This window comes from Staurois parvus, unplaced genomic scaffold (assembly GCF_062004578.1).
Source record: "Staurois parvus isolate SC_StPar_1 unplaced genomic scaffold, SC_StPar_1.0 ptg001530l, whole genome shotgun sequence".
Taxonomy (NCBI): Eukaryota; Metazoa; Chordata; class Amphibia; order Anura; family Ranidae; genus Staurois; species Staurois parvus.
The window spans coordinates 271,154-290,447 of NW_028319326.1; the positions used below are offsets into that span (position 1 = coordinate 271,154).

A 19,294-nucleotide genomic window follows, 5' to 3' on the forward strand; every position below is an offset into this window, starting at 1 on the left:
GCAGGCTCAGGGAGCATCAGTGTCAGCGCGAACTATCCGTCGACATTTAAATGAAATGAAACGCTATGGCAGGAGACCCAGGAGGACCCCACTGCTGACACAGAGACATAAAAAAGCAAGACTACAGTTTGCCAAAATGTACTTGAGTAAGCCAAAAGCCTTCTGGGAAAACGTCTTGTGGACAGATGAGACCAAGATAGAGCTTTTCGGTAAAGCACATCATTCTACTGTTTACCGAAAACGGAATGAGGCCTACAAAGAACAAAACACAGTACCTACGGTAAAATATGGTGGAGGTTCAATGATGTTTTGGGGTTGTTTTGCTGCCTCTGGCACTGGGTGCCTTGACTGTGTGCAAGGCATCATGAAATCTGAGGATTACCAAAGGATTTTGGGTCGCACTGTAGGGCCCAGTGTCAGAAAGCTGGGTTTGCGTCCAAGATCCTGGGTCTTCCAGCAGGACAATGACCCCAAACATACGTCAAAAAGCACTCAGAAATGGATGGCAAAGAAGCGCTGGAGAGTTCTGAAGTGGCCAGCAATGAGCCCAGATCTAAATCCCATTGAACACCTGTGGAGAGATCTTAAAATTGCTGTTGGGAAAAGGTGTCCTTCCAATAAGAGAGACCTGGAGCTGTTTGCAAAGGAAGAGTGGTCCAAAATTCCGGGTGAGAGGTGTCAGAAGCTTATTGATGGTTATAGGAAGCGACTGATTTCAGTTATGTTTTCCAAAGGGTGTGCAACCAAATATTAAGTTAAGGGTGCCAATACTTTTGTCCAGCCCATTTTTGGGGTTTTGTGTGACATTATGTCATATTTGCTTTTCTGCCTCTGTTTTATATTTGTTCCAATACATACAAAGGGAATAAACATGTGTATAGCAAAACATGTGTTAATGCAATACCTTTTTTGTGTGAAATACTTGATTTTCAGGAAAAATATCAAGGGTGCCAACAATTTCGGCCATGACTGTATTTACATGAAAGTCTTGCAGTTGCAACAATGTATCCATTTGTATCCATTTTGGATACAGATGGTTTTATTCGGATACAAATAGATACATTGTTGCAACTGCAATACTTTTCATATAAAATATAATAGCGGACTGGAATTCTTCTTTTTCTTTTTTCTTCTTTTTCCTCTTCTTCTTGTAGGTCACGGCTCATGCGCAGATTTTTTATCGGTAAAACGACTGGCCAATTTGCCCATCATTGCCGGAAAATTGGCCGTTCGTCAAAATCGGCCGCGGATTTTCCAACTCTACCGGTAAAAAAAGTGCCAAAACCCGGAAAACTGGCCGACCAATTAACTCAGTAACAGTGCGAAAATCGGCGGATTTTTTTTTTCACCCGAAAAATTGGCCGATTTTCGACCCGTCTATGGCTGCATTAGTCCCCGGTCACACCAGAGCAACTTAGTTGATAGTTTCAAATCGCATGACAAGTCGCACCCTATTGTCCGCAATGGAAAAGTCTCCGACTCCGTCGAAAGTCGCACCATTTTTAAAAGCAGTTCATGCGCTACATCTTGCAAGTTCAGGTGCGACTTACAAAGAGATCTGTGCCTGAATTCACACAGATGTCTTCCAAGTTGCACCTTAAGTCGGACTGACATCCAACTTCAAAATTTTGTGATTTCAAGTGAAGTCGCACAATTTCAAAGTTGGATTAGGTGTGACCGAAAACTTTGTGTCATTTATGTCTGCTGTCTTGTTCCTCTACTATCTGCATGAATAACTTCTAACAAGTTTTCCTGACACCAATAGAATAATGGTGACAGGGGAGGGACCTCTAGCAGATTGACAGCCTCAGCTCTGTTCCTGTGAGCTGTGTGGAAGGGGTGTGTCTCTTCCCTCCAATCAGCTCTAAGAGCTCTCTTCACTGAACTCTGCAGATTGTAGTATCAAATCTTCACCCCCTTTTTCCTGAACTCTCAGACAGGTTTTATGAATTCAACACTTTGAACAGATGTAGAGAAGAGAAGACTGTAGATAAACAGGTACAACTTATGTAGGAGGATTTGTTTCATCTCTGTGTATCACCTTAGGCCAGTCACTTTACTGGGTGTATGTAAGGGTTTATAACCACTTTAAAGCTCAACTCTTTAAAATGAGAAGATTATTCCTGCACCCCCCACTGCAAGGGTTAAATGCTTAAGGCTGGATGCGGTATATCGCATGCAGGGGCCGACTGACAACTCATGGGACCCCTGGGCAATAGGGGATCATGGGGCCCCTGTGTCCTTGCCCAAACTCAAAAAAGGTACCAGGGGCATTTCATGGGGCCCCCTACTGACCCCGGGCCCTGACCTTTTATCTTATTTTATTACATTGTCTAAACACACCTTCCTGATGAAGTGCTCAAAGTAGGCCACAAAACACGTTCAGGGTGTTATAATTACATTTTATCTATGAATAATATCCTCCTCTCTACGCTACAGTACTTAAACCCCGGACCCTGCATCCACTCTATTGGGTCACCCCGGACCCTGCATTCGCTATATCCGGTCTCCCAGGACCCTGCATTCACTATATCCCCTCTCCCTGGACCCTGCATTCACTATATCTGGTCTCCCCGGACCCCGCATTCACTATATCCGCTCTCCCCGGACCCTGCATTCACTATATCCGCTCTCCCCAGACCCTGCATTCACTATATCCGCTCTCCCCGGACCCTGCATTCGCTATATCCGGTCTCCTCGGACAATGCATTCACTATATCCGCTCTCCCCGGACCCTGCATTCACTATATCCGCTCTCCCCGGACCCCGCATTCACTATATCCGCTCTCCCCCGACCCTGCATTCACTATATCCGCTCTCCCCGGACTCTGCATTCACTATATCCGCTCTCCCCGGACCCTGCATTCACTATATCCGGTCTCCCAGGACCCCGCATTCACTATATCCGCTCTCCCCGGTCCTCGCATTCACTATATCCGCGCTCCCCGGACCCCACATTCACTATATCCACTCTCCCCGGACCCTGCATTCACTATATCCGGTTTCCCCGGACCCTGCATTCACTATATCCGCTCTCCCCGGACTCTGCATTCACTATATCCGCTCTTCCCGGACCCTGCATTCACTATATCCGGTCTCCCCGTACCCTGCATTCACTATATCCGCTCTCCACAGACCCTGCATTCACTATATCCGTTCTCCCCGGACCCTGCATTCACTATATCCGGTCTCCCCGGACCCTGCATTCACTATATCCGCTCTCCCCAGACCCTGCATTCACTATATCACCTCTCCCCGGACCCTGTATCCACTATGTCCGGTCTCCCCGGACCCTGCATTCACTATATCCGCTCTCCCAGGACCCTGCATTCACTATATCCGGTCTCCCAGGACCCCGCATTCACTATATCACCTCTCCCCGGACCCTGCATTCGCTATATTCGGTCTCCCAGGACCCTGCAATCACTATATCCGCTCTCCCCGGACCCTGCATTCATTATATCTGCTCTCCCCGGACCCCGCATTCACTATATCCGGTCTCCCCGGACCCTGCATTCACTATATCCGGTCTCCCAGGACCCTGCATTCACTATATCCACCCTCCCCGGACCCCGCATTCACTATATCTAGTCTCTCCGGACCCTGCATTCACTATATCCGGTCTCCCCGGACCCTGCATTCACTATATCCGGTCTCCCTGGACCCTGCACTCACTATAACCGGTCTCCCTGGACCCTGCATTCACTATATCTGGTCTCCCCGGACCCTGCATTCACTATATCACCGGACCCTGCATTCACTATATCCGGTCTCCCCCCGGACCCTGCATTCACTATATCCGCTCTCCCCAGACCCTGCATTCACTATATCACCTCTCCCCGGACCCTGCATTCACTATATCTGGTCTCCCCGGACCCTGCATTCACTATATCCGGTCTCCCTGGACTCTGCATTCACTATATCTGCTCTCCCCGGACCCTGCATTTACTATATCCGCTCTCCCCGGACCCCGCATTCACTATATCTGCTCTCCCCAGACCCTGCATTCACTATATCTGGTCTCCCCGGACCCTGTATTCACTATATCCGCTCTCCCCGGACCCTGCATTCACTATATCTGGTCTCCCCGGACCCTGCATTCACTATATCTGGTCTCCCCGGACCCTGTATTCACTATATCTGCTCTCCCCAGACCCTGCATTCACTATATCTGGTCTCCCCGGACCCTGTATTCACTATATCCGCTCTCCCCAGACCCTGCATTCACTATATCCGCTCTCCCCGGACCCCGCATTCACTATATCTGCTCTCCCCAGACCCTGCATTCACTATATCTGGTCTCCCCGGACCCTGCATTCACTATATCTGCTCTCCCCAGACCCTGCATTCACTATATCTGGTCTCCCCGGACCCTGCATTCACTATATCCGCTCTCCCCGGACCCTGCATTCACTATATCTGCTCTCCCCAGACCCTGCATTCACTATATCTGCTCTCCCCAGACCCTGCATTCACTATATCTGCTCTCCCCGGACCCTGCATTCACTATATCTGCTCTCCCCGGACCCTGCATTCACTATATCCGCTCTCCCCAGACCCTGCATTCACTATATCTGGTCTCCCCGGACCCTGCATTCACTATATCCGCTCTCCCCGGACCCTGCATTCACTATATCTGGTCTCCCCGGACCCTGTATTCACTATATCCGCTCTCCCCGGACCCTGCAACCAATCTATCTGGTCTCCTACAGTACACAGAATATGGAAATGCAATTATTTTAGTAAATATAAACTGCTAAATACCTTTTCTAGTCAGCAGTATATAGCAGTCTTGTGTCTTCTATCAGTCTCCAGCAAAGCACTAGCTAAAGTTTGTAGGAGGAGTTTTCTTTCTGCTCTAGGAGGAGGGAAATCCCCTGATTGGCCCTGTGCTAATCACATGCACTTTCCCAAGAAGAAAAATAAAAAAACTCTCTAGCAATACACACCAAATTGAGCATGTGCAGAAGGGCTATGGGTATCAGGTGGCCATTTCAACAAGAGGAGGGGCAGAGAAGACAGGATCAAACAGTCTTTTTACACAATGCAGAGGATTAACCCCTTAGGTTCCACACTGAGTATAACAAGCATGCTTTACTGCATCTACAGACTGATTGTACTGTTGTGGGTTTAGTAACACTTAAACCTCTATTTTAACACTCTAAGTTAAATACACTAAATTGTGAGAACCTCAAAAATATGTGATCAACACAAAAAAAAAAAAAAAAAAAAAAAAAAAAAAAAATATATATATATAATGCAGGGGCGGACTGACCATTTGGAAACTCGGACACTGCCCAAAGGCTCGGGGTCAGTAGGGGGCCCCATGAGATGCCCCTGGTACCTTTTTCATAGGCTTTTTGGATTTTGGGCAAGGACACAGGGGCCCCATGATGCCCTATTGCCCGGGGGCCCCATGAGTTGTCAGTCCGCCCCGATATGATGTATATATAACATACCCAGCAGCTGTGCTTACATGATTTCCAACAAATGAAAAGATCATGAGTATGAATTTCCCAATGCTGGGCTCAGTGAGGCAGAATTCATTCTCATGATCTTTTAGTTTATATTTATGACCAATACAGACCCAGATGTCTACACAAGAAAACTCAAAGCATCTCCTCCTTTCCAGGCACCTCTGCTGCCACTACCCATTTTTGAAGGTTAAGCTCCATTACCTTCACATACACCCTGGGATCCCACTGCCTTCTGCATACGATATTCAGGAAATTCGAATGTGACCACCCTCTGCATGGAGACAACGGTATTCTCCACATTCTAAAGGTACAAGTTGCCTGATCCCTGCTTGGGTTTCTCACACCCTTCCTGATGTGAGTATTGGCATTTGTATTATCCTTCTGATCCAGCCTACAATCTTTGTATCTGACCTATACTATAGTCAACGGCAGGGGCGGACTGACAACTCATGGGGCCCCCGGGCAATAGGGGATCATGGGTCCCCTGTGTCCTTGCCCAAACTCAAAAAATCCTATGAAAAAGGTACCAGGGGCATCTCATGGGGCCCCCTACTGACCCCGGCCCTCGAGTTTCCAAATGGTCAGTCTGCCCCTGCTCAACAGATTCTCGCATGGTGCTTCTTCACCCATTTCTTCTCTCCGTCCTATGAAGCATCTCTTATTCCGTGTTTCTTAAAGATGAATTCAGGTATAGATATTTTTTTACATAGTTACATTGGTCCAGCTTGGATCAATTTAATGATGCGTATACCATATCTGTAGGATCCCCCTGGAAGCTGTAAATCACTGTAGTAGACAACGCTACTCCAGTGATCTCCACTGACGTCCACGTTCTATATTGCTAACACAGGAGGTTGGCCATTTGTTTGAAGAGGTGGGGTGGGGACATCATGTTCTCTACCTCATCCAAGCATTCTGTGACTGGTGGCCGTTCCAAGTGGCCGACCCCCTGTGTTCACAATGCAGCAGGACAGCCACTCAGCATGGGTCCCGGAAGCTAGTGGAGATCACTGGTGTAGCGATGCCTACTACACTGATTTCCAGCTTCTAGAGAGATCCCACAGGTATGGTATGTGAATCGTTACATTGGTCCAACAATGTAAAATTATCCATACCTGCATAGATTTTGGCAATAATTGTTTACTATTGAGGTATAGAGATCATACAAAGACATTTTGCACATGAAACCTTCAATGACCACAGCCTTTTCTCCATTCCAGCCTTTACAGATGGACCTCAATGGTTCTTAAAATACTGCCATTTTGAGGCAACAGAAGGTAAAGACTCCCCAAAATTAATAATATATACCTCTTACATATCCTATAATAACATTTTCCCATTAATTCCCGTTTCAGGGGTGTCTGGCCATTGAGTACAACACCCTTCTTAAGTCCATGTCAGAAGTCACCTCTGAGCAGAACTTAAACTTCAAGAAGCCAATAAAGACATCAGAACAGGCATACCTGGTATCTGGAGAGCGGCATGATTCGGTTGGCACAGGATCAGATGGAAAAGTCGTATCTCTGTAGTAAGGAACACAATAGAGATTTCATATTGTGAGTTTATTTTCTTTCACAAAAGCAACATGAGTTCATTTGTTTCCAGTGAAGGGTTCTGTTAATACCAGGGGCGGACTGACCATTTGGAAACTCGGGCACTACCCAAGGGCCCGGGATCAGTAGGGGGCCCCATGAGATGCCCCTGGTACCTTTTTCATAGGCTTTTTTGAGTTTGGGCAAGGACACAGGGGCCCCATGATCCCCTATTGCCCGGGGGCGCCATGAGTTGTCAGTCCGCCCCTGGTTAATACTACAATATGTGAAGACATTTTAGACAATTGTGCTCTTCCAGCCTTGTGGTAGCAGTTTGATGAAGGCCCTTTTCAGTTCCAACATGACTGCACCCCTGTGTGCAAAACCAGCGTCATAAAGACATGGTTAGACCATAAGTAATAAACTGAAAGAACGATTGTGAGCCAGATCTTCTCATCCAATGTCAGTACCTAGATAATATACAAAAAAGTGCGGCGCTAAAATAAATATGATAAATATGATATCCAAATGACTCTGTAAAATCAATCACTAAATCCAACCAATAAATAATCAATCTAAAATCAAATGGTAATATCAATGGTAAAATCAGAAAAGTTCCAATATAAATAATATATAAAGTGACTCTCGTGCTTTGGTGACTCTGGACCCGGTATCACAGGGAGAGCCGCTTCCTCCTGATGTACAGGATATATCAGCACTGCAGCACACGTGATTGGCTTCTTGTGCTGCTTCTCCCTCTCCCAGTCTGGACTCTGCTATACAAGGGCTGATACCAAGTTAAATATACAGTGGGGATCGAAAGTTTGGGCACCCCAGCTAAAAATTTGTATTAATGTGCATAAAGAAGCCAAGGAAAGATGGAAAAATCTCCAAAAGGCATCAAATTACAGATTAGACATTCTTATAATATGTCAACAAAAGTTAGATTTTATTTCCATCATTTACACTTTCAAAATAACAGAAAACAAAAAAATGGCGTCTGCAAAAGTTTGGGCACCCTGCAGAATTTATAGCATGCACTGCCCCCTTTGCAAAGCTGAGACCTGCCAGTGTCATGGATCGTTCTCAATCATCGTCTGGGCAGACCAGGTTATGTCAATCTCAAAGGTTTTAAATGCCCAGACTCATCTGACCTTGCCCCAACAATCAGCACCATGGGTTCTTCTAAGCAGTTGTCTAGAAAACTGAAACTGAAAATAGTTGACGCTCACAAAGCTGGAGAAGACTATAAGAAGATAGCAAAGCGTTTTCAGATGTCAATATCCTCTGTTCGGAATGTAATTAAGAAATGGCAGTCATCAGGAACAGTGGAAGTTAAAGCAAGATCTGGAAGACCAAGAAAAATATCAGACAGAACAGCTCGCAGGATTGTGAGAAAAACAATTCAAAACCCACGTTTGACTGCACGATCCCTCCAGAAAGATCTGGCAGACACTGGAGTTGTGGTACACTATTCCACTATAAAGAGATACTTGTACAAATATGGTCTTCATGGAAAAGTCATCAGAAGAAAACCTCTTCTACTGTATGTCCTCACCACAAAAATCATCGTTTGAACTTTGCAAATGAACATATAGACAAGCCTGATGCATTTTGGAAACAAGTTCTGTGGAGGTTAAAATTGAACTTTTTGGCTGGAATGAGCAAAGGTACGTTTGGAGAAGAAGGGGCACAGAATTTAATGAAAAGAACCTCTGTCCAACTGTTAAGCATGGGGTTGGATCAATCATGCTTTGGGGTTGTGTTGCAGCCAGTGGCACAGGGAACATCTCACGAGTAGAAGGAAAAATGGATTCAATAAAATTTCATCAAATTTTGGATGGTAACTTGATGCTATCTGTGAAAAAGCTGAAGTTAAAGAGAGGATGGCTTCTACAAATGGATAATGATCCTAAACACACCTCGAAATCCACGGGGGGTTACATCAAGAGGCGTAAACTGAAGGTTTTGCCATGGCCTTCACAATCTCCTGACCTCAACATAATTGAAAATCTATGGATAGACCTTAAAAGAGCCGTGCGTGACAGACAGCCCAGAAATCTCAAAGAACTGGAAGACTTTTGTAAGGAAGAATGGGCAAAGATAACTCAAACAAGAATTGAAAGACTCTTGGCTGGCTACAAAAAGCGTTTACAAGCTGTGATACTTGCCAAAGGGGGCAGTACAAGATATTAACTCTGCAGGGTGCCCAAACTTTTGCAGACGCCATTTTTTTGTTTTCGGTTATTTTGAAAGTGTAAATGATGGAAATAAAATCTAACTTTTGTTGTCATATTATAAGAATGTCTAATCTGTAATTTGATGCCTTTTGGAGATTTTTCCATCTTTCCTTGGCTTCTTTATGCACATTAATACAAATTTTTAGCTGGGGTGCCCAAACTTTGATCCCCACTGTAGGTACATACTGTGCTTGCACGTAAAAAGAAAAATACATTGAATGATGAATTAATCAATACAGAGCTGCATTAATATGTATTTGTTTTTATCTTTCTAATTCAGCTTTTATTCATTTACTGATTCCCCCTTTGAAGGGACTGACTCTAATTTGCTTCTTTTTTTTTTTTTCAACGGACATTTGTATCTTTTATATAAGATTAATATTACTATTGCTCCCGTTAATCTCCTATTCTCATAATGGATCATTATTTGTCTCCTCTCAGTGGAGGAGAGCGGACCTTTCCTGCACCTGTCCCCTCAGCAGCGCTGCCAGTGTAATGGCGGTGCCGAAGAAGAAGCCGGAAGTTGGAAACCAGAACTCGGCTTCACAATGAGGCTTGGAGCGCAGGTGGAGCCGCTCCACCTGTGCTCGCCACACAAGTATTTCCCCTCGCATTTGGCGAGCGGGTGAGCGGCTTTTTCAAGCCCTGATTTAGGGTATTTGCTTTAAAGTGTACCTATAGCCAGAATGGTAGGTTTAAATTTTAGGGAGTAATTAGAAAACCCCTGTAGGGAGCAATTTGACCCCCCGGTCTCCCAAAGGGAGAGGGGATTTCTATTACTTCCTGTTCGGAAAAGGCAACAAGAAATGAAAGGAAATACCTTCAAAGTTGTCACATCTTCCATAGGAAGATGTCTACCATAATCCTAGTCTGGTGATATCCATAAAACATTGGACTTCCTATAACTTCTTCTTTTCCGGTGACAATGGCCACTGGGACAAATAGAGGGGACGAATATCCCATTAGAAGCTTGTGTACAGGGGAATTCAGGCAGCAATAATGCATTGCATAGAGAAGCACATGATGTTGTCTCTGGGTCCAGAACAAGGTATATGTCAGGAATGGACTGGCCAGCAATGGTGGGACTCACCTGCCTTATGGGCTGCAGTACCAGGGCTGGCCAGCGGGTGCTCCCAGCAATCAGAGACTCAACCTTGCAGCCAGCCAAACACCTGAAACTGCTTATGCTGGTGTATTTAAGGGATGGCCAGACCTGCAGACTCTGCCTTGGTGTGTGTTTCTCCTGGGCCCTGTATCCTGTTCCTGCAACCCTGTTCCTGTTCCTGTCTGATTCGTTGCTGACCCTGCTCTGATCCCTGGCTTTGTCTGACCATTCTCCTGCTCTGATCCCTGGCTTTGTCTGACCATTCTCCTGCTCTGATCCCTGGCTTTGTCTGACCATTCTCCTGCTCTGATCCCTGGCTTTTTCTGACCATTCTCCTGCTCTGATCCCTGGCTTTGTCTGACCATTCTCCTGCTCTGATCCCTGGCTTTGTCTGACCATTCTCCTGCTCTGATCCCTGGCTTTGTCTGACCATTCTCCTGCTCTGATCCCTGGCTTTGTCTGACCATTCTCCTGCTCTGATCCCTGGCTTTGTCTGACCATTCTCCTGCTCTGATCCCTGGCTTTGTCTGACCATTCTCCTGCTCTGATCCCTGGCTTTGTCTGACCATTCTCCTGCTCTGATCCCTGGCTTTGTCTGACCATTCTTCTGCTTTACCCCATACGTTCTGACCTCCTGTTTATGATCCGGCCTGCCTGACAACGCTTGCATTGTATGTACTGTTATCTGTGGGTGGTTTGGTTTGGTTCGTTTGCACTGTGTTATGTTTTAGTATTGCACTGCGTTTATGTTTGTATTGTTAGTCTTTAATAAATTATATTGTTTATAACGTATCTGAAGCCTGCGTTTCCCTGCATCTGTCACATACCTCTGGTCATACCCTGGAGCCCTGACAGTATGTAGTAAAACAGATTTCATTCAAAAATGTCATTACCTTAATAATGAGGGGGAGGCAAAATATAAACAGATTAAACCTTCGATTTTTAGGTAGTTCTGAAGGCTGAAGGTAAAAATCCTCACCGCTCAGCTTCCTCTAGTACAGTGGTTCTCAACCTGTGGGTCGCGACCCCTTTGGGGGTCGAACAACCCTTTCACAGGGGTCCCCTAAGACCATCAGAAAACACATATTTCCGATGTGTAAAGAACAGCTACTGTGTTGAAAGCAGCTACTCTGTTAAAAGCAGCTACTGTGTTGAAAGCAGCAGTATTGGAGGTAAAACGACACTCATGAATTATAATTACTGGGTAAATAATTTTATGGTTGGGGGTCACCACAACATGAGGAACTGTATTAAAGGGTCACGGCATTAGGAAGGTTGAGAACCACTGATCTAGTACCTCTGAGCCCAGTCCCGATCCAGCCATGTGCACAAGAGCAACAGCTCTCCCGGGTCTCTCCCTCATCATTGGCTGAGACACAACAGTGGAAACCATTGGCTCCCACTGCTGTCAATCACAGCCAATGAGGAGGTAGCGAGGGTTGGGGCTGAACCAGACTTTGTGTGTCTCATGCACACACAGATACGACTTGGGAAGCACGCAGCCTTCTCTGGAGGCACTCAGCATGGGGGGGAGAGCACCGACAGGGGATCCAAGAAGAGGAGGATCAGGGCTGCTCTGTGCAAAACCATCTGACATGCTTGTTATTAACAAGAAAAAAACCCTTAACCTTTATTATCACTTTAACCACTTGCCCTCCTGAGGATTTACCCCCCTTAATGACCACGCCTCTTTTTGCTACTCGGCGCTGCACTAATTCAACTGATAATTGCGCGGTCATGCAATAATGCTTCCAAACGAAATTTACATCCTTTTTTTCACACAAATAGAGCTTTCTTTTGGTGGTATTTGATCACCTATGCGCTTTTTATTTTTCACGCTATAAACAAAAAAAGACCAACAATTTTGAAGAAAAACGAAATTTTTTTAGTTTCAGCTATAAAAAATATATAGTAAACTCAAAGTTAGTTATAAATTTAGGCCAAAATGTATTCTGCTCCATGTTTTTGGTAAAAAAAATCCCAATAAGTGTATATTGATTGCTTTGTGTGGAAGTTATAGCGTCTACAAACTATGGTATAAATACTGCAATTTACGCCATTTTTCTGCTATACAGCGCTGCGCTAGTTTAACGGACAATTGCGCGGTCATGCAATATGGTACATAAATGAAATTTACATCCTTTTTTTCCCACAAATTGAGCTTTCTTTCGGTGGTATTTGATCACCTGTGCGTTTCTTATTTTTTGCGCTATAAAAAAAAAGGCTGACAATTTTGAGGAAAAAAAACAATATTTTGGACTTTTTGCTATAAAACATGTCCAGTAAAAAAAAAATTAAAAATCAAATTTAGTCATAAATTTCTGCCAAAATGCACTCTGCGACATGTATTTGCTAAAAAAAAAAAATGTAAATTAATTGGTTTACTTGAAAGTTATAGCGTTTACAAATGGCGGGAAAGATACTGGGATTTTTAATTTTTTTTTATACTAATAATGGCGGCAATCAGCGACTTATGGCGGCGATCAGCGACTTATGGCGGGACTGCGGCGGACATTCTGATACTGGGGGGGAACTGACTTGGGGTCACTAACATCCCCAGTGACACCAATACAGTGATCAGTGCAAAAAAAAAAACACTGACACTGTACTAATGGCACTGGGGGAGGAAGGGGTTAACTTTATTATTCACTGAAAGGGTTAACTGTGTGAGGGGAGTGTTTTACTAGGGGGCAGGGGTGTGTACTGCAGGGAGACACCGGTGATCGGGACAGATAAACTCTTCTGTCCCGATCAGCGTGTCAAGAGCTGACAGGGAACTGACAGAAAGCACAGCTACTTCAGCCCTGCTCTCTGTCACTGATTGCCGCTAATCGCCGGGACATAGCCGGTAACGACCAGCTGTGACCCGGCGACTGACATCCGCGGCCGTGATCGGCGGGACAGGTAGGGCGGCGGTGCGCCTAGCGCGTGCCCCCTACCTGTTTTAAAAACACGTGTTTTAAAACGTGGTTTTGCCCAGCCGTACCGCCCTGCCGCCGTATTCCTACAGTGGCTGGACGGTATGTGGTTAAGTAGAGCTATAGCCAAACATTGTCCTTATAGCTATGGGTAGAGTAGAGAAAGGATAAATCCCTTCCAGTGTCTATCTTTTTTATTTTTTTCTTCTCTGTATACATTTGGGAAGGTTTGTATTCAATTTTTGTCTCATAAACACATTAGGTAGTGATAGGAAATCTTTCCGAAGGAAGAAAAATCCCTTCCTCCTATCTGTTGATAGCTGTCACTAAAACAAGTATCCCCATTGGATGCTTTCCCCTCTCTTCCTGTTTCAGTGACAATTCAAGACAATGATCACTTGGATCAATAAAAAATCTTCCCAGTGGAGACACCGACAGTAATGAAAACCCAACAGAGTTTCTAACCCTTCCACAGTCCATCCAAATTAATAGAAAAACTGGCTTTACTTGCACTTTATATTCTGTAGTGAGAAAAATATGGATGCATGTTTGAGATTAGTGTCTAAAAAGCCACCAAACCATTTGCTAAGCATGACTGCCAGAGAACTGATATTTTCACAAGAGTTCACCAATGGTGGCCTCTGTAGATCCTTAGTAAAGACCAGAAAAAGACAATTTCTTACTGTGATATGCCTCCAGCCATGAGACCCAGGAGGGTGACACTCAGCAGAAGACCTCTGGAACACATCTTCACGGACGCTGACTGGCCTGGGAGCAAGACGCTACTTCAAGGTATACCTGGAACTTGGGACTTTTAATAGACTTGAGGGTGGAACCAACCTCCTCTTTAGTCAATTGGTGCCTGCCCATGAGCCCCAGTGTGTTCCTGACACCCACCATCTATGCAAACATTATGCAATAAGTAATCTTTGCTAAGTTTGAGCAGGAGCCAGGTACTTAAGCCAGGTACTGAAAGGAGCACGTCAATGGCTAGAATTTTTGGATCAGATGAAATGTATTGATTTCCTCGTTACCAATCCAAAAGAACAATGCTTCCCTCAGGGCAAAGCTGAGTAGTAGGAAGGAGGAATTTAATTGGGTTTTATTTCCCTATGGGGTTGGACAATAGCCATTACAGGGCTACTCCAGTCACTGTTTATAGGTAGATATAATGGATGGTGCTTTTCTAGAATAATATTCTACTACAAATATTGAGAATGGTAGCTTTATCCCGAACACCCAATGTCTACCAATAATATGGAAGTCATCATAATCTACTTATTTCAACGGTAATAGAAATTGTTTTTCAATGTGATGGAAGATGGTTGCACAAGAATCACAAGTTGTACCATCTGGCAGGGGTTGGTTGATTGTCCTAACGTCAACCCCTAGGCACTGAAGATTTTAGGAATTATCCTTGTATTAATTATCAGACCATTTAGTAGTGTGATGAGGAAATGAATGTCATTATGAGTCCTCACACCTTCCTTCTCTAACCCAGAGAACAGTCTCTGCCTTAGGCTATGCTCCCGGAATTCCGCTTGTGCTGGTGGACTGCAATAAGGAAGGATGTTCTGTACACAATAACGCACAGCGGGCATGTTATCCAATTGTCAGCCTTGTGCAATATATCGATGACGTTTGTCCCTATAGGCATCGCCTAGGTTGGAAGAAACAAAATGTAACCCTGTGACCCTTTCCATTTTTTTTTAAATAGACTACACACCATTGACACCTAATTGCCCAAACCATGTTTAGCAGCATTAGGCTAATTTGATCATATTTTTTATTAATTTACTTACCTTAATAATGTTTCAATTGTTTTTAAAGTAGAGGTAACCCCTAACTGGATGACATTTCGTTTTCCAAAGTACTTGGTGTCATAAAATCTTGTCATTCTGTTTATAAAATATACCTCCATTTTATCGCCACCACTATATTCACACCACCACTATATTGGTCGCCACTGTATTTACACTATCACTATATTTGCCACCACTACATTAGCCACCACTATATTTACACAACCACTACATTGGCTGCTACTATATGAACACCACCACTACATTAGCCACCACTATATTTACACAACCACTACATTGGCTGCTACTATATGAACACTACCACTACATTAGCCACCACTATATTTACACAACCACTACATTGGCTGCTACTATATGAACACCACCTCTACATTAGCCACCACTATATTTACACAACCACTACATCGGCTGCTACTATATTCACACCACCACTACATTAGCCACCACTATATTTACACAACCACTATATTGGCTGCTACTATATGAACACCACCACTACATTAGCCACCACTATATTTACACAACCACTATATTGGCTGCTACTATATGAACACCACCACTACATTAGCCACCACTATATTTACACAACCACTATATTGGCTGCTACTATATGAACACCACCTCTACATTAGCCACCACTATATTTACACAACCACTGAATTGGCTGCTACTATATTCACACCACCACTACATTAGCCACCACTATATTTACACAACCACTATATTGGCTGCTACTATATGAACACCACCACTACATTGGCCACCACTATATTTACACAACCACTATATTGGCTGCTACTATATGAACACCACCTCTACATTAGCCACCACTATATTTACACAACCACTACATTGGCTGCTACTATATGAACACCACCACTACATTAGCCACCACTATATTTACACAACCACTACATTGGCTGCTACTATATGAACACCACCACTACATTAGCCACCACTATATTTACACAACCACTATATTGGCTGCTACTATATGAACATCACCACTACATTAGCCACCACTATATTTACACAACCACTACATTGGCTGCTACTATATGAACATCACCACTACATTAGCCACCACTATATTTACACAACCACTACATTGGCTGCTACTATATTCACACCACCACTATCTTTGCTACACACACACTTTTTTTTTTCAGGTATATAATGGCCATGGCAACTATTTTATTACAAAACAATTTACAAATATCCATAATAACAAAGAACAAGAATTCATGTTGTTTTAAAGGTCTTTGAAGGCATTTTACTGAACTTGTATCTGCAGGCGATAACCAGAATCAAATAGCCCTCACCCACAATACACTGCCTAGGGGGCCATTGAACATTTCACCACCGATGCAGTACAAGGCACCAAGACCAAGTCACATAGTTACATAGTTAGTCTGGCTGAAAAAAGACAAAAGTCAATCCAGTTCAACCATAGAAAAAAGTTATATTCCTATACCCACAGTTGATCCAGAGGAAGGCAAAAAAACCCAGCAAAGCATGATCCAGTTTGCTCCTGCTGAGAAAAAAAATCCTTCCTGATCCCCCAAGAGGCAATCGGATATTCCCTGGATCAACTTTACCTATAAATGTTAGTATCCAGTTATATTCTGTGTATCTAAGAAAGAATCCAGGACTTTTTTGAAGCAATCCACTTATACATGGTGATCATATCCCCCCTTATGTATTATACATGGAGATCATATCCCCACTTATGTATTATACATGGTGATCATACCCCCCCTTATGTATTATACATGGAGATCATATCCCCCCTTATGTATTATACATGGTGATCGTATCCCCCCTTATGTATTATACATGGAGATCATATCCCCCCTTATGTACTATACATGGAGATCGTATCCCCCCTTATGTATTATACATGGAGATCATATCCCCCCTTATGTATTATACATGGTGATCATACCCCCCCTTATGTATTATACATGGAGATCATATCCCCCCTTATGTATTATACATGGAGATCATATCCTCCCTTATGTATTATACATGGAGATCATATCCCCCCTTATGTACTATACATGGAGATCATACCCCCCCTTATGTACTATACATGGAGATCATATCCCCCCTTATGTACTATACATGGAGATCATATCCCCCCTTATGTGTTATACATGGTGATCATATCCCCCCTTATGTATTATACATGGAGATCATATCCCCCCTTATGTATTATACATGGAGATCATATCCCCCCTTATGTATTATACATGGAGATCATATCCCCCCTTATGTATTATACATGGAGATCATATCCCCCCTTATGTATTATACATGGTGATCATATCCCCCCTTATGTATTATACATGGAGATCATACCCCCCCCTTATGTATTATACATGGAGATCATATCCCCCCTTATGTATTATACATGGTGATCATATCCCCCCTTATGTATTATACATGGAGATCATACCCCCCCTTATGTATTATACATGGAGATCATATCCCCCCTGATGTATTATACATGGTGATCATATCCCCCCTTATGTATTATACATGGAGATCATACCCCCCCCCCCCTTATGTATTATACATGGTGATCATATCCCTCCTTATGTATTATACATGGAGATCATATCCCCCCTTATGTATTATACATGGAGATCATATCCCCCCTTATGTGTTATACATGGTGATCATATCCCCCCTTATGTATTATACATGGAGATCATACCCCCCCTTATGTATTATACATGGAGATCATATCCCCCCTGATGTATTATACATGGTGATCATATCCCCCCTTATGTATTATACATGGAGATCATACCCCCCCCCCTTATGTATTATACATGGAGATCATACCCCCCCCCCCTTATGTATTATACATGGTGATCATATCCCCCCTTATGTATTATACATGGAGATCGTATCCCCCTTATGTATTATATATGGTGATCATACCCCCCTTATGTATTATACACGGAGATTATAGCCCCCCTTATGTATTATACATGGAGATCATATCCCCCCTTATGTATTATACATGGAGATCATATCCCTCCTTATGTATTATACATGGAGATCATATCCCCCCTTATGTATTATACATGGAGATCATATCCCCCCCTTATGTATTATACATGGAGATCATATCCCCCCTTATGTATTATACATGGAGATCATATCCCCCCCTATGACTTTCTCCAGTTCCCCGATGTTCTTTTTGTGAATTGGTACCCAAAACTGAACTGCATATTCCAGATGAGGTTTTACTAATGATTTGTAGTGGGGGGGGGGGGGGAATGATATCTCTCTCTCTGAAGTCTATACCTCTTTTAATACAAGAGAGGATTTTGCTCGCTTTAGAACCCGCAGCTTGGCATTGCATGCCATTATTAAGCTTGTGATCTACCAGAACTCCCAGATCCTTCTCCACCATTAACCCCCCACCCCAGATCCTTCTCCACCATTGACCCTCCCAGATCCTTCTCCATCATTGATTCCATTGATCACTATGACTTGACCACACTGACCAAAGAAAACCTGAGAACCAGATCCTATTTAAACCATCTGACTGTCTTCAAGGACCATAAAATCCCCACCAACCTGCTATTGCAAATCACACATTTACCCACTATATTTTTTACCCCATTAACCAAAATATTTTTGGTGGGGGAAATCTCTCAGTGCATTCTAACTCGAACTGAGAAAAAGATCACTCCACCTCTCTGTGAACCCTTCCCAGGTATTGCCGGTTTGGCCAAAAGCCGAAGCTACCTTATAACCATTTTTGTTCCCGGCTCCCTTTACCACCCAGTCACACAGGCCTAACGATTAGGCTTGTACTTTTTCTCTAGGTGTTTTTCCTCCATTTATTTTATAATGTTGATTAGATCATTTGCACCTTTCATAACACACAACAAAGGTTGCTTAGTAATAAACCCATCCCTTACAATAGATAGAACTGGCACACTGTCATAAAAAAAAGATAATAGGGAACAATGAGGAGTTTGTACATGTATTCCTTCTCTGCAACTAGGCAGTAAAGAATAGAAGCATTGAAACTTATTTACTAAGCGCCAGAGAATATATGCAGCATGGAGCACAAAGTATTATTACCTAACTCCAAGTGATTTAAAAATGAAGTGGTGGACAATTAGACAAGTAGACATCCAACAACAGTTACTAATACTTGTGTAGCCCCCCTGAAC

At 43.6% G+C, this 19,294-nt stretch overlaps 1 protein-coding gene across 2 annotated transcripts in view; it reads right to left on the bottom strand.

Moving 5' to 3' along the window:
* The window catches only part of LOC149435357 (ovostatin-like), a 172,235-nt gene extending 158,163 nt beyond the window's left edge, over positions 1–14,072 (bottom strand). For both annotated transcript variants that reach the window (XM_089662736.1, XM_089662735.1), the window contains exons 1-2: positions 13,956–14,072; positions 6,941–7,000 (exon numbers count right to left, since the gene is read on the bottom strand). In XM_089662736.1, coding sequence (XP_089518862.1) covers positions 6,941–7,000; positions 13,956–14,020 — 125 coding nt within the window. In that variant the 5' untranslated portion in view covers positions 14,021–14,072. The remainder of the gene's footprint in view (positions 1–6,940; positions 7,001–13,955) is intronic.
* Positions 14,073–19,294: the final 5,222 nt, after the last annotated feature.